Raw genomic sequence first — 14859 nt, forward strand, 5'->3', positions numbered from 1 at the left:
GGCATGGAGCTGATCTTCATCTTCGGTCGTCAGTTTCTTCTGGCAGTGGTGAGACCAACTTTCCTTAGTTGATCTTATTTCAGACCTTGGCCATAAGCCTGGCAGAAGAGCTCTGGCTTGCAGGCCCTGTGGAACTGATTTAGGTCCCACAGGGCCCTGATCTACTCTGGGAGCTCATTCTACCAGCCTGGGGCCAGGGCTGAAATTTTAACCAACTTTCTGGCAAGTTAGAAAGATGGAATCACTTCATTCCTGTAGATTCTGGACACTGAAATAAACACCGCACTGCAATGTTTAAACAATATGGTGGTGGTATGGACAACATAGTGAATGTCTTGAAAATACTGGAGAAGAAAGGAAGGAGTAACCAGCCTAAGGAGACATAGCTCCTCTCTGTTGTGCAGGAAAAGACAGATTGTATATGTGGCCTTTTCTCTGCTGTTCAAGAAGCTACATCTGCCAAAAAATCTTCAGCCTCTTCTGTGCAGTCATGAAAAATAGAAATACCCTGTTTTCTTGTGCACGTTGCTGCCCTCAGGAGAAGGGGAGAAAAATCGGCCTAAACAACAAATAAATGCTGTTGCAGTTGGGATTAAAGACAGGGCCTGAAGCTGAGAAGGTTGAAGGCTATTGAGGCTGTTGACAAGACCTCAGTTGCTTCCACAAACATTCTTTCATTGTAGCGTTAGTGTGATAGCTTCCTTGTGGCTTTGCCCTCTCTTCTTACAGTACTCTCTGGGTGTTTAAAACCCTGGTTTCAGACATCAGCCTCTGCTATAGTATCTGTACTGTAACAATATGTGCCATTGGATTTCCCTTATTCTCTCTGGCATCAGGAATTAATTTTTTTCAGGCATTTCTTGCAATAAACACACTAAACCGAGGAGACCAAACTTCCGTTATTTTTAGCATTAAAACTGAAGCCGTAGAAATATGTGCTCCTTTCTTCCTTTTCTAACAGTATTTTGTATTCTTCTAGGAAATAATTATGCAAATATTGTTTCAAATTTCTGCCCAAAATAGACCTCTGTAAATCACACAGTAATGTCTGCTGTGCTTTTATGCTTTTTGTTGTTGTTGTTCCTGTGTATCTTTCAGATCTATGTGATCAGTTTGGCTGAACCACGACTGCCCTTGCAGCTGGATGATGCTGTTCGCCCAGAGGTGGAAGGAGATGAGGTGGATTTTTTTTTTCAGCGCAGTGTGTTTTAAGGAAGTAAATGGTGAAACAAAGAATTGAAATTTTAGTATCTGCTGCATTCCATAGTTTATGTAGGGCCCTGAATTAATCTTTTTAGTTTTACCCAGAATTGTATGCTTTTGTTAAGTGTTTTCAGTACATAGATTAAGCATGCATAAAACTGCCTTATACTGAGTCAGACTATCCACATGCTGTTTATTCTTCAAGGCCTCAGGTAGAGATCTTTCATATCACCATCACCTGCAACCCAGTCCTTTAAAAAAACTTTATGAGAACACGCCAAATTGCTGTCAGAGGAGACTGGGGGAGGCGTTTAAAGGGCTCACTACTGCTTGGCACACCCTTTAAATGCCTCTCCCCCATTTTCTCAGGTGATGCCTAAGAAGGCGGGGGGAAGCACACCAAGCAGCTGATTTTCCATTAGCTGCTTGATACACCCTTTAAATGCTTCCCCACAAGTCTTATCTGGCAGCGGAGAATGCTGTTCACTGGCAGAGAAGGCTGGGTGGGGGGAGGCATTTAAAGGGCCAACCAAGCAGTCGATCATGGCACATCATCTGTTTGGCACGCCCTTTAAATGTATAACCCCCCATGTTTCTCAGGCAGTGGAAACACTCTTTAATTCCTGGGAAGATAAGGGGGGAGAGAGAGAGAGAGGCATGTTCAGTGGGAAAAAAATTCGGACTGCTATTCGTATAGATTTGGCTGAATCTGAACCAGTGAAGGGCAGTTCGGCTAATCTGGATTCAGCCAGCATTGATTATGACTGAATCTAAAACAGTCAGAATTTTTTCCCTGTTGTCATGCCTAGCTGTTTGAAAACCTCATCCAGAAATACTTAACAAGCACGATTCATAGTTTTGAGGTTTCTGTCTTCAAAGGAGGATATGATGTCACAACTGCTATATGATCTTTGGTGGTAGGGTTAATACCATTTTGAATAAAACTCTCCTGTGTTCATTATGAATCTGTGTCCTACGTCAGTTGGCTAAGTTGATCTCACATCTTTTGCAAAGGAGGATGGTTGGCCCATCTTTCTCTAACTATCATCTTGTACTGCAGATTTGTCAACCTGGAGCACATAAAGCTCCTGTTCAGAAACATCCTTAGTGAAGACAACATATGCACAAACCACATAGCACATCCCACTCCCTGTGTGTAATCAAGTTGCTTTTTCAAACTGCACAAGACATCTAGCAGGTGTCTGTGCTTCAGGCATCAAAAGTCTTTGGTGTGGGCAGCAAACCTGATGCAACAAGGCAAATGCTTTCTTCTGCTACATAAACAACATTTAAAAAAAAATAAGTGTGGTTTCCATTGTGTGTTCTTTTGCAACTGTTCAGGAAGGAAGAGCTACTGTAAACCAGGATACAAGATTGGACAACAGAGTGATAGACTTGAGGGTAAGGAACTAACTAAATTGGCTCTGAAATTGAACAAAGAGTATGGTAAAAAATGTGCTTGAAGCAAAGGATATTTGCTATAATTTGTTTTGCTCTTATATATGTGTTTAAAATTGCATGATAACTACTATAATAGTTGTGCCCACTTGACTTCAACTCCTTGGATATATGAAATGAAATAGTTTCATCTTGTGTTGCAAGTTGTTGAGCTAGATAAGGGATGGCCAAACTGTGGCACTACAGTTGCCATGAGCCCCTGCCAGCACACGCTGGCAGGGGCTCATGGCAATTGTAGTCCATGGACATTAGGTAGAGATCCAGTTTGGCCACACCTGATCTAGATAGATGGACTACCATAGAATCTTAATCTGGGTTGACCAAAACGACTAGCGAATTCATTGTGCCATCCTAAACAGCATTACACCCTTCTGAGTCTATTGAAAGATATAGTTCAGCTTAGAATTGCCCTATAAATTGCTGTTAAAGTCTTTATGTACCGGCTCTTGATAACCTCTGCTCTTTGGCATATTGTTCAAATTTTGCCTTGTTGTTGTACATGCAATCATTCTGTAAAATGTACGCTAAGTCCGTGGCTGTGATATGTGACCCACAGTTGTTGATTTGGTATGGAACGCTCCATAAAAATGAAATAACTGGGTCAATTTAAAACAAACTCTTGTGTTCATACTATGCAGACACTTAGGCAAAAGGTGATACTAACCTTGCAAACAAGTCTACTAGGAGTGACTAAACACAAGTATATGTGGTGCATTGATTTGCATTGATTACCTTAAACAAAACAGTAATGCTGTGGGGTGTTTGGGTGCAGAGGCTTGACTGGGTGAAATACCAATACCTTCCCTTTAAACTCACCCCCCTGCTCCTCAGTTCTTCACTTCTGTAGAACTTTTATTTTGTTGTTGGTTTTACAAGGAGAGAAGGTTGGAGAATTTGGGCTAGTCTTCGGTAAGCCATAGGTGAGATTTACTTGATGTCAGTGCCTTAGAGAGCAGTCCAGGGCCAAACCTGGTGCACCTTATTAATCCACAGTGTTCTAGGACTTTGAATATCACCTGCCATAATTTTATGCTCCACACAATTCCTAATTGTAGGGAGTAGTACCACAATACAGCAGAGTAGTAGCAATACAGTCACTCATGCTTAAGATACTCTGATTATGTATCTGCTCACAGCCCAAATCAGGAGGGAGCAGAAGCAAAACTACTAAGCCCATCCCTTAATAAGCCTACCTGATCTGCATAGTACCTGGGCAGAGTGAAGAGGAAACCTTGGGCATTGGAGTCACCCCTGAATCTTATCCCCCAGGTATTTGACAGACATAATAACTAACAATGGGCTTGAACCTATTGATGTTTCAACAATAAAAGGATCTGAAGTGGAATTCTGTTTGAAACTGCCTTCCAGCGCGTTCCCATTGCCTGGAAAGTAATTTCTGTCCTTGGGTGAATCGTGCTCCTCTCCTTACTTGAGATGCATTTATTTCATTACTAGTCAGAGGAAATACAGTGAGTTGGATGCTGAGGATGACTATTGTATAACTAAAAAGAGAGTTTAGGGTTACCAAGAGGTCAAGATTGTTTTAAGTATCCAAAATATACCTTGTGATAAGCATACTGTTTACACATATTTTTATTTTTTTTAATGTTAAAGGTAAGATTTGAATGTTCTTCAGTTCAGAAGCCCTACTATCAGCCTTGGGGGACTGGGTGTCATCTTGATCAAACCCATCATTGCCCCTGGTCACTTGGTTACATTTTCAAGACTTCGGCTATTTACAATATTGTGATTTCTATTTATGTTTGAATGACTGCCGGCTGATGAGTTACCTGCCAGCAGGAAACACCAGTAGTTTGTCTTTCTGTCTCCTCTACAATCACTTCCAGACAAGTGCCCAATTAATAGATGATCTCAAGTCACATTTTTGCTTTGGTTCTGATCATGAAATGGCTCTTCTTGGTGGTCTCTTTGCCTTTAGTAGGCAATAGATAGGAAATAATTGGCTGACTTCAATATAGGCCGGTTGTATGAATGACATTTAAGATACAACCCTTCATTGACTGGCGCTCCAAAGCAGTGCCATCTCTAAGACTTGTAGAACTGTGTGTGTAAGGAGGATAGTCAGTTGAGTAGGTTTGTGACAGTTCCCATCTTGTCTCCGTTGTTGAAGAATGTCATTGTCTTAACCTTGCGGCTGGGGCTCCAGGGCCATCACGGGGCACGTTACAGCAGCTGCTGCACTGCAAATATTCAGATGCCTCCCACATTGTGAGCCAGTAAACGATGGGAGAACAAGCGACATTTGCTCGCACTTTAAATCTCTGTTCTGCTGTGATGATTGCCCTGTAATGGCGATGTCCTTCCAGCGTTTACATTGCAGGCTTAGCCTAATTTTCTCCATTCAACTCATCCTGCATTGTCAATAAGCAGTCAAGGTCATAAGCAAGTGGAAATGATCAAACACATATGAATACCAATCCAGGAACCTGCTGCTTAAGATACTGTAATGCTGGAGCTCTCCCTCCTGCCGAGGAGCTGGATGGTTGATACAGCTGTGTCTGATCAACCTTATCACTGATTGCGCCTTATCATTCTGGAAGTGTCATCTTCTATTTGTCCCTTCAACCACTGTGTGCACCGTGTGAATAAAATGCATCAGAAACCACTAATGGCAACCGTTTTGCACGGTCTCCTTCTAAAAGACCAGCTTTCCTACAAAGCAGTGAACTTTTTTCAGTGAAGAAAAATCTAGTTTTCGTGAAAGGCCACAGGGAAATGGGAGTTAGGCAGGTGGAGAGTGCTGGCTCTCACAATATGCCAGATGATTATTTGGCTTAGGCTTCCATAAAGGTGAACAGCTTGGCTTGTGTGTTAGCAGCAGCTTTAGAACACATTTGGGAGAGTCTCGTCAAATTCCTTTGTCAATCAGTGCTGTTTAATGTCATTTAAATGCCTGTATAGAACAAGAGGCTGCGTTATGTGGATGAGTCCTAGTTATCCCTGGCTGACAGAAAATAAAAATAAAATGCTAGTGACGGGAGATGAAAAGCAGAAGACCCAGATTTCCAGGAGCGGTGCTAATAAATCAGTTGTGCATAAGAGAGGGAGAAGTGTTCACAATGAATTCCTCCCTCTGGGAGTGGGGAGAGGATGTACTGGATTTTGGACAATCTTCTGAGCATCTTGGGTGAGTAAAAACTGGTAATGATAACAAGAGAAGGGGAGGGCAGAAAGTTCTGTATCTTAGGCCAACAGGTAGGCCTCACGGAGTCCTCAGCTGTCGAATGGCTATTTTGTACATCTCACTGTTAGACTTAATATATATTGTCACAGCTGTATTAAAAATATTGCCTGTAACAATTGTGAACATCAAATCAATCAATGGAAGATTCATGAGGGGAGGAGAAATCTATCCCCCTCCAGCCTTGTTGTCAGTTCTAGCTTTCTCAGGACTCCCCCAGCTCTGTCCTTCTAGTTTGTCTCCATTGTTGCCTTCTGCCTGCAACAAGTCTGTGTGCACAATTCTGGGTTGTTATGGCAACCCAGAAAGTTGCCTAAACTCCAGAGGCTTTTAAAAAACTTCTGCAATGCCTGAACGTTAGAACTAAGTGTGTGTGGGGGGGGGGGGTCCTTCGGAATTAAGGGTTTTTTAAAAGTCAGATTGTTCTACAAACCTGGGTGTTCCTTTGGATTTAAAGAACCATAAATGGAAACTGCGGGTGATTCGGTTGTACATATTTACCTAAAGCTTTAATCATTTGGTGTAGAGCCAGTTTGGTGTAGTGGTTAGGAGTGCAGACTTCTAATCTGGAGAGCCGGGTTCGATTCTGCACTTCCCCATATGCAGCCAGCTGGGTGACCTTGGGCTCACCACAGCACTGATAAAGCTGTTCTGACTGAGCAGTGATATCAGGGCTCTCTCAGCCTCACCCACCTCACAGGGTGTCTGTTGTGGGGAGAGGAAAGGGAAGGTGACCGTAAGCCGCTTTGAGTCTCCTTCGGGTAGAGAAAAGCGGCATATAAGAACCTATTCTTCTTCTAATCTGGCAAGCCGGGTTTGATTCCCTGTTTCCCCACATGCAGCCAGCTGGGTAACCTGGGCTTGCCACAGCACTGATAAAGCTGTTCTGACCGAGCAGTGATATCAGGGCTCTCTCAGCCTCACCTACCTCACAGGGTGTCTATTGTGGGGAGAGGAATGGGAAGGCAATTGTAAGCCACTTTGAAACATCTTCTGGTAGAGAAAAGCAGCATATAAGAACTAACTCTTCTTCTACCATCTTGGTGAGAAGTGGGCCTTAATGCATCCCTTGAATTCAGTGCATTACCTTTCACATTACACAAAGGTATTGCAGTATTCTCCTTAAGCGCTAACAAAGCACTTATTTCCACATGGATACCTGAGAACATACACAGTAGAGATGCATTTGAAAGGGAAGGTAAAACATTGCCTCTAGCACTCCAAAAGCAATATTCATTTTCGCATTTTTTTATGAGCAATAATATATAACACCGAAACTATAGTCTCTCAGGTTACTTAAGACTTGCTTTTGAAGCTTTAAACTCCAGAGCATTTTAAAGATCTTTATTGTTTAGCAGAGTCTTGAATTACTTGTTATACTATTGTACATATATTATAGAAGAATCTAAAACCTTCAGAAAGATAAAATTAATATTTGTCTTATTGTTAGGAAAGCTGAAACGCAGTTAATTGGACATGGCAGCAAGATGAAGTGCCTCTCAAATCACTTTTATAAAGTCTGGTTTTCTGCTCTTCATTCTCTTGTTGGAGAGTCAGGCGTTGGACTGGGAATTGCGGAATTCCACACCTTGGATCCATGTCTTTAGTTCAGTTTGCTGTTCTGTAAAACAATAAATTAGAAATACAGTTTAGGTTCAGTTTGCTGTTCTGTAAAACAATAAATTAGAAATACACTGGATTTTGCAGGGTTAATAACTATGCAGTGATGGCAGTGACTTGGATCCTGTGCCTTCCTTCCACTTGTATTCCTCTTTGAACTTTGCACTGATAGTCTTTCGCTGAGAAACTGGCTTCCTCTTCTTCTAGGTGCTTCTGCTTCTGTAAGGTTGAAAGTGTTTCAAGGAACTGGGAGGTGACTCCCACAAGGTGAACGCAGTCTGCCATGGAGGTCCACCTTCACAACAGAAGAAGAGCGGCATAAGCAGGGGAAAAAGGGTATAGAGGCAAGAGATTCTGAAGAAATAATGATTAGAGAAATGTTCCAGATTTTATTTTAATTTTTTCCCCGCTTAATATCTCATGTCTGATCCTCATTCATACTTTCACTGTCATACATGCTAGCCTTGGTTATGTTCAGATTTCAAGATAGCGTGGTCTGTTTAAACCACATTTTCTTGCACAAACCCAAGGACACTTCCGGATGAACTTAGTAGACCACAGTTGACTTGTAAACCTTCCCCAGTCATCTGATTTTCACCCCTTTCTGGCAGCTTTGATTTTGCCGTTAGATGTATGGATATTTTATTACAAAGTGAATGAAGAACTTTGAGATAAGCTGGTCTTTATCAAAGGAGTTCTACTTGAATCCTTTTGCAGAGAGAAGCCTTAATTGTGATGTAACCTAACTCTGACCAACTTCCTACCACTGTTGGTTTTCTTACTGACATCCATTTTTATTCAGTTCAGATCGCCTTTGTCTGCATTATCTAAGCAAAAAGGAGGATTTCATAGTTCAATGCAGGCTTAAGACAGTAAAATAACCGGTGCCATGTTTGTGTGTTTATGCACAAACTAATTTTTTTTGTTAACTAATATATAGGTTTGACCTCCACTTTGATTCAACATAAAATGACATGGTCACTGATTTTTAATATACACTCCTGAATGCGGCAGTAAAGAAAGCAAATTAAGTCTTGGGCTGTATCAACAGAGGCATCACATCAAAATCACAAGATGTCATACTCCCACTATATATTGCATTGGTTAGACCCTACCCGGAGAACTGTGTGCAGTTCTGGAGGCCTCTCTTCAAAAGGACATGGACAAAATATTGAGTGTTCAAAGGAGAGCAATGAGAATGATCTGGGGACCAAGTCCCATAAAGAAAGGCTGAGGAACTTGTTTGTTTTTTTGTTTATATGCAGCACCATCATGAATTGTCACCTCAGGGCAGTTCACATCACTCACAAATATACATCCTTTCAACAATCAGTAAAATGAAAACATTTAAAACAGTGATTAAAATTCTGCTTGGGAATGTTCATTCTGGGGTAGAGGAGGTTGAGAAGAGGGGACATCATATTTGCTGTCTTTAAGTAGCTGAAAGGTTGACACTTAGAGGAGGGCAGAGAAAGGTTACTATTGACAGCAGAGGATAGGACCTGCAGTAATGGGTTTCAATTACATGTAGAATGGTAGTGGCTGGATAATAGGGGAAAATATTTCAGAATCAGAATAGTTCAGCAGTGGAATCGGCTGCCTAAGGAGATGGTGAGTTCCCCCTCATCAGTCATCAAGCAGCAACTGGATAGATATTAATCATGGATGCTTTAGGATGATCCTGCATTAAGCAGGGGTTGAACTAGATAGTCTATATGGCCCCTTCCAACTTTATGATTCTATGCTGGAGTCAGTGAATATGATGTAAAATGATGTGTTTTTGTTGGCCTTTCAAACCTGCACACTAGAAGGAAAAAAGGGAGTTGATTTCATCACCCTTCTGTAATCTGAAGTCTTGTATAGGCATTGGGCACACCTTGTTGTGAATGGAACACCAGAAGCACATGAAGATCTATCTTCCACTGTAGCCAGCAGTGGAGTGGCTTGGAAGATGAGGGCTGTTATGGGTAAAGTAGGAAAATTTGTTGTGACAATTAGTGTAAACAGGCTATGTAATTTGCCCCAGTGGAAATGGTATAGGTGTCCTCATACCTATTTAATCTAAATGAGAGATCCCAAGTGATCATAACCTTGAACCAAGAGGAAAGGTGGGATATAAATGATTTAATGAATGAATAAATAATAAATTGGGCATTAGAGCAATTGAAAGTGTGTAGGGTGATGGGCAGCATAGTTGGGCAGCATTTTTTAAAAATATAGCATTTTAAAAAATATATAATGTGGTAGCTGCATGTCACATCCCATGCAAACCAACTACATTTTAAAATGGGATGACAATTTTTTTGGGTTATGTAACATTCTTTGGTGTTGGCCAGGATTAGGTCAGTAAAGTTTGAACTTTTGCTTGCTATATTGATTTTTATGTTACGTGTTTTTAAAAAATACTTGAATCTTCAGGACAGGAAAAGCTATGGCTGGAACAAAGCAATGACTAAAGACTTCTTATTGTTAGTAAATCTGTTGAAATGTCAGTGAATATCTGAAAGTAGCTAGCAGAAATGCTGTTTTGCTCCTCTGGATCGACTTCCTTTGGTAACGGTAGCTGCTTGGCAGCCGTCAGAAGTAATTTGGTGCCCCATCCAGCTCTTGTTCAACAGATACCTGCTTTTGAGCCTTAATAGGCATATTCATTGGCAGCCTGCGAAGAAAAAAGCTGGCTCTTGGGGAGGCATGAAAGCTTCTACTTCCATTTGAAAGCCTCTACTTGGAAGCTCTCAAATGCGAAACTCAATCCAGACATCATATTAAACCACGGTTAGAAGCTTAATGAAGATTTGGTGTGATTTCTGAATTTGGCCGGCTGTGCTTTCTGATCAGTCAACTGACAAGAATCGGAAATCATGATTGGAAGGAAGGTTACAAATCATAAGTTGTGTTAACTGGGGTTCTGAGTGACGGCCAGAGTGACAGGTTATGGTTACAACTGATCCTCCACCACTAGAGGAGCCAGGAGTAAATTTATGAGCCTGAAGGTTTAGCAGCTGAACACGAAGGCAGCTATAAGTTATCGTATGCCCATTCTATGTCTGGAAGCTTACATTGTGGTTGGTGCAAATTATGGCTAGGTGTGAGGTTGTGTGCAGGGGTTTCCAGTACAGTCCAATGCCTGTTGACTGAGAAATCTGTTGTGTTCTACTGTTTTTGAGATTGCATTATTAATATTCAAGGTGCAATGAATAGGAGGAGGCTGCTTTTGAAAGAAAATGATGGATTTTCATCAGCTTAGGCCATAGTGCCCAGCCTTTGCAATCAGGCCCAGAGCAGTTTAGACCTGGATGAAGTAAAGAATTTTGGAGTGTAGTTTGAAGTAATGGAGTCAAGTGTTTAGTTTAATGCTGATGATTTTTATCCTGATAATTTGGGGTCCCTCCCCACTGCTGTTTTAATCCATGAAAGCGGCTTCAGGAGTTTTTAGCTGGGAATGCGGCTAAAACTGTTACAAAACAAATAAATAGGGGGAAATTTGCCGAAGATGAGTCTGTGTTATGAAGTTCTTGAAAGACACAATGATTGTGATGTCTTTTAATTGTACCGTCCCACCCCGTTTTTTGCATGCAACCTAAATATCTGACAGCTATTGACTTAGTAAAAAAAAAAAAAAGCTTTAAAAAAAGTATAAAGATCCTGAAAGCCAAGTTCTATGTACGGTCTGGTGTTCTGCTGCTTAGCAAGATGGAAATTGTTGTTCTAGTATGGAACACAGATCGAGGCCATTTCATGAGAAATGCCAGGCTGCAGGTAATCGGCTGTTCTGATCTATATTTCTCTTTTGTGAGTGTGTGGGGACATGCTTGAGAAACTCAAGGTGGTTGTGGTTAAGAAATCCATTGGTCAGAAAGCCATACGATTGCCTCAGACACCTTTCTCTCTTGCTGTTAGATTAAAACACTAACTTTCCAGCAAGGCTGAGCCTTGGGTTAAGTCTGCTGTGTAAAAGGGTTGGTTTTGTTTGGTGTTTTCAAAGGGTGGTTCTCTCATTTGTACTGGCTGATGTGCATTTGTGGCTTGGTGGCACATCATGCGAAAAACCACACATCATCCCAGCCTGACTGAGAAGTCAGGCACCTTGGAGAAAAAACTGAGTGTTATGACGCACATCCTTTAAAATAATTTCTAAACACCGACCTGTTACAACTACAGATGTGTAAAGCTGTGAGCTGTCAGTGCGTTGCTCGCTCAAGCATTTGTGGGCTTGATGTTCTCAACACATTTTTCAGAAACACTTTATGTGTTTTTTTTTCTCACTAACCCTCACAGCAGTTAAATCCATGTACTGTGTGCATATCAAAACCATTCCGCAAGTAAGCAAGCCCTTGACCTTTAAAGAGTATCAAGCTTGTTGTTTATTTCAGGAAAACATTTGTTGGAGAAAATTAGCAGAAGGGATGGGCAGTGGTGGGGTTAGTGCCTTCTGCCATGCATAAGCATCTGCCATATATCACTTGTAGTGTGGGTAGGATTGGCTGACTTTTCATAGTCCTTTTGGATGCATTTTAGTGCAATTTACATCAGTGCTTTCATGTTAAGAATACTTTTTATATCTGTCTGTCTCTTTGTTTGGCTCAGTACAGTAAAAAAATTAGAGCAGATGCAGCTTGTAACTTGGCAGAATGTCATTCTGGAGAAGATTCCTGTATCTTAAAATAGATCTAAACATTATACTTAAATCTTATTACTATGGAAAGAGTTTCTTCTTTCCCTCCCCTAAATACAGGTATTCCGCTCTTCCTCTTTTGTTTGGTATCCAAGGTAAAACCACATCTGAGGGCTTTTCTTGGGGCTTAGAGCACCCTTGAGATAATAGCTTTCTGATTTCCATTGTCCCGACCAAAGCAAATAGAGTCCAGCAAGGGAAATCACATTATTAAGAATCATAACTTAATTTCTTCACTTTGCAGACTTCCACAAGCCAAGCCGTCTTTCGCCTCCAGTCTGGCATTTGTCAACTTTTTCGAGAGACACTCATTTGCAAGGGGTTTGTGGAAATTCAGACCCCCAAAATTATCTCAGGTAAGAGCCTTGTTCTTTCCAATGAGCTGCAGAGGGTGACCAAGTGGACTGGACTTCGTTACCATGCCCGAAAGCATTTATTGATTTTTAAAAAATGTAATTAACCACACACAAAAGCTGTGTCGTTTTTGTTTAGTCCTAGTGCTGTCGTTTGAAACGCAAGCTGCCTAGGAAGTGCTGTGGGCAAACTTCTGTAAAATATTCTGTGCGTGCCAGCTCTGTCCACCTTCAGTCTGATTACGGCTTCTTGCGCTGTCAGTTTTTCAGCTTTTAAACCAAAGATCTACAGTAAGAAGTTAATCCACTGGATAAAGAAACAAATCATTGTGAAGCGTAGCAGCGAAGAGCTCAACAGCTAAGCTCAGCCAGCAGAGGGCCACTAGTAAGCCCGCCACTCTCTACAAGCTGTCCATGTGACCCGTGTCACTTCCTCACAGCCATTCGTAACCGAAATGCACTAGCTGAGTCGGGAGCAGAAACGGTACAAACGTGGATTGCGATAGCCGCACGCTTGCTGCCGTCTCCTCCCCTCACAATGCACCACCTGAATGTGTGCCTGCCTGCTGTCTTTTCTCAAACTGGTGCCTGTGCTTTTCCTTGGGTTTTTTTTTAGACATCCCCCCCCCCAAAAAAAAACACCCTTTTGAGGAGTGAAATATGTTCTGTGCAGGTTTGTGTGAGAGGCTAGCCCATTAATCCAGTCTCCCTTAAGCTGGGCCATATAAACCAACTAAATCATCACTGTTTAACATTCTAGAGAGAGGCTGCATGTCAAGAGTTCAGTGTTCATGCCTGAAAGCTGTAAAGAGAAGCCAAATTGTGCTTGCATGTAAAATTCAAGGGATCAAATCAAAACTGGTAGAGCATGTAATAATGGTTTCCCTTCAAAATGGATTCTAATGACAGGAAAGGAGGTTCCACAAATATTAGAAGGTATTTTCTGTCGATGAAGGCTGTCTGTAGATGAAATATACTGCGCTTCAGGGTGGTGGAGTCTCCTTCATTGGAAGTTTTTAGGAGGAGATTGAATCAGCACCTGTCAGGAGTATGCGATTTTTAAGTCCCCCAAAAGGGAGGGGGGCCTGTACTGGATGGCCCTTTGTGGTCTCTTCCAGCTGTATCTGATTCGGATGAATATCATAGCCCTTCTTTTTGAGACCAGCTTAGATTTGGATAGCCCAGGTAAATCCAATCTCAGGTAGGTAGGTAGGTAGGTAGGTAGGTAGGTAGGTAGGTAGGTAGGTAGATAAGTTTGCCATCCCTTGTTGAGTGTCCTCTTGAACCCATTGCTTTTCAGCTGCCAGTGAAGGTGGTGCCAATGTGTTTACTGTCTCCTACTTCAAAAGCAGTGCCTATCTGGCTCAGTCCCCACAGCTTTACAAGCAGATGTGTATTTGTGCTGACTTCGACAAGGTTTTCTGCATTGGGCCAGGTAAGGAGGACTGGTTGATTTTTGCCTTTGTTACAAATGCAGCAGCCATGGCTCCAAAGGGACAATGCACTCCGTGTTGGAGCTGCCCAGGTAGCCACGTTGGAGCTGCAAGGTTCTCTCTCTTCTAATCTGCTAGCCAAACAGAAGCCTGACACAATGGCTGCTAATCCAGATGACCCCTTTGACAGAGCTTGCAGGTGGAACAAATCCATGCAGCAGGGATTCAAACCAGCAGCAGAGCAATGCTGCCCTCTAGCGGCTGTTGCAGTATTATACAGCAACTTAACTCTGGAGTGACGGGTATGCCAACGACCTTACTGGAGGCCTGCTAAAAGTGGACCTACAAAATGCGGAGGGAGGGATTGACATTTCTGGAAATCGAGGAACACTCTGCAACATGTGTTTATGTTCTGGTATTCCCAGTGCACTGATTCCATTGTTAGCAGCAGACATACTATGTGCTGCCTTTTCTGCTGTCTTCCTCCAACCACACAGAAGCACTCAAATAGTAAGCTATCAAGGACCACGCAGCTTTTCATATAGCAAAACACACACATACACTTATCTTGCACATCATAAGTGAATTTAGGAGTTGCATGACACACACGGACAGTCTGGGTTCCTTTTTTTCCAGGGAGAGGAATTGTGCGCCAGGAACCAACAAGGAATCCCTGGCTCAGGGCAGAGGAGCTGCAGTCCTCTTCCATAGTGCTGCTCCAGATAACATGTGCTGAAGCTGTTTGCAAGACACACAGTGTGTTTAAGGCAGCTTTCTATCCTCTTACTGGCTTCATGCTTTGATTTGTGGTTGGTGCCATGCCCATGCAGCTGGAGACCACGGCTGCGCCTGTGCCAGGAGCTCTGCTGCCGCTGCTCTCAGAGAATAAGGTTGAGGAAGAGGCGGGGCAGAGCA

At 42.2% G+C, this 14859-nt stretch overlaps 1 protein-coding gene across 1 annotated transcript in view; it reads left to right on the forward strand.

Annotated features, from left to right (window-relative positions):
* DARS1 (aspartyl-tRNA synthetase 1) overlaps window positions 1–14859 on the forward strand; it is a 59976-nt gene that overhangs the window by 33715 nt on the left and 11402 nt on the right. The window contains exons 6-9 of the mRNA XM_077320197.1: window positions 1099–1179; window positions 2545–2604; window positions 12403–12514; window positions 13812–13946. Of these exons, the coding sequence (XP_077176312.1) occupies window positions 1099–1179; window positions 2545–2604; window positions 12403–12514; window positions 13812–13946 (388 nt within the window). The remainder of the gene's footprint in view (window positions 1–1098; window positions 1180–2544; window positions 2605–12402; window positions 12515–13811; window positions 13947–14859) is intronic.

This window comes from Paroedura picta, chromosome 2 (assembly GCF_049243985.1).
Source record: "Paroedura picta isolate Pp20150507F chromosome 2, Ppicta_v3.0, whole genome shotgun sequence".
NCBI lineage: Eukaryota > Metazoa > Chordata > Lepidosauria > Squamata > Gekkonidae > Paroedura > Paroedura picta.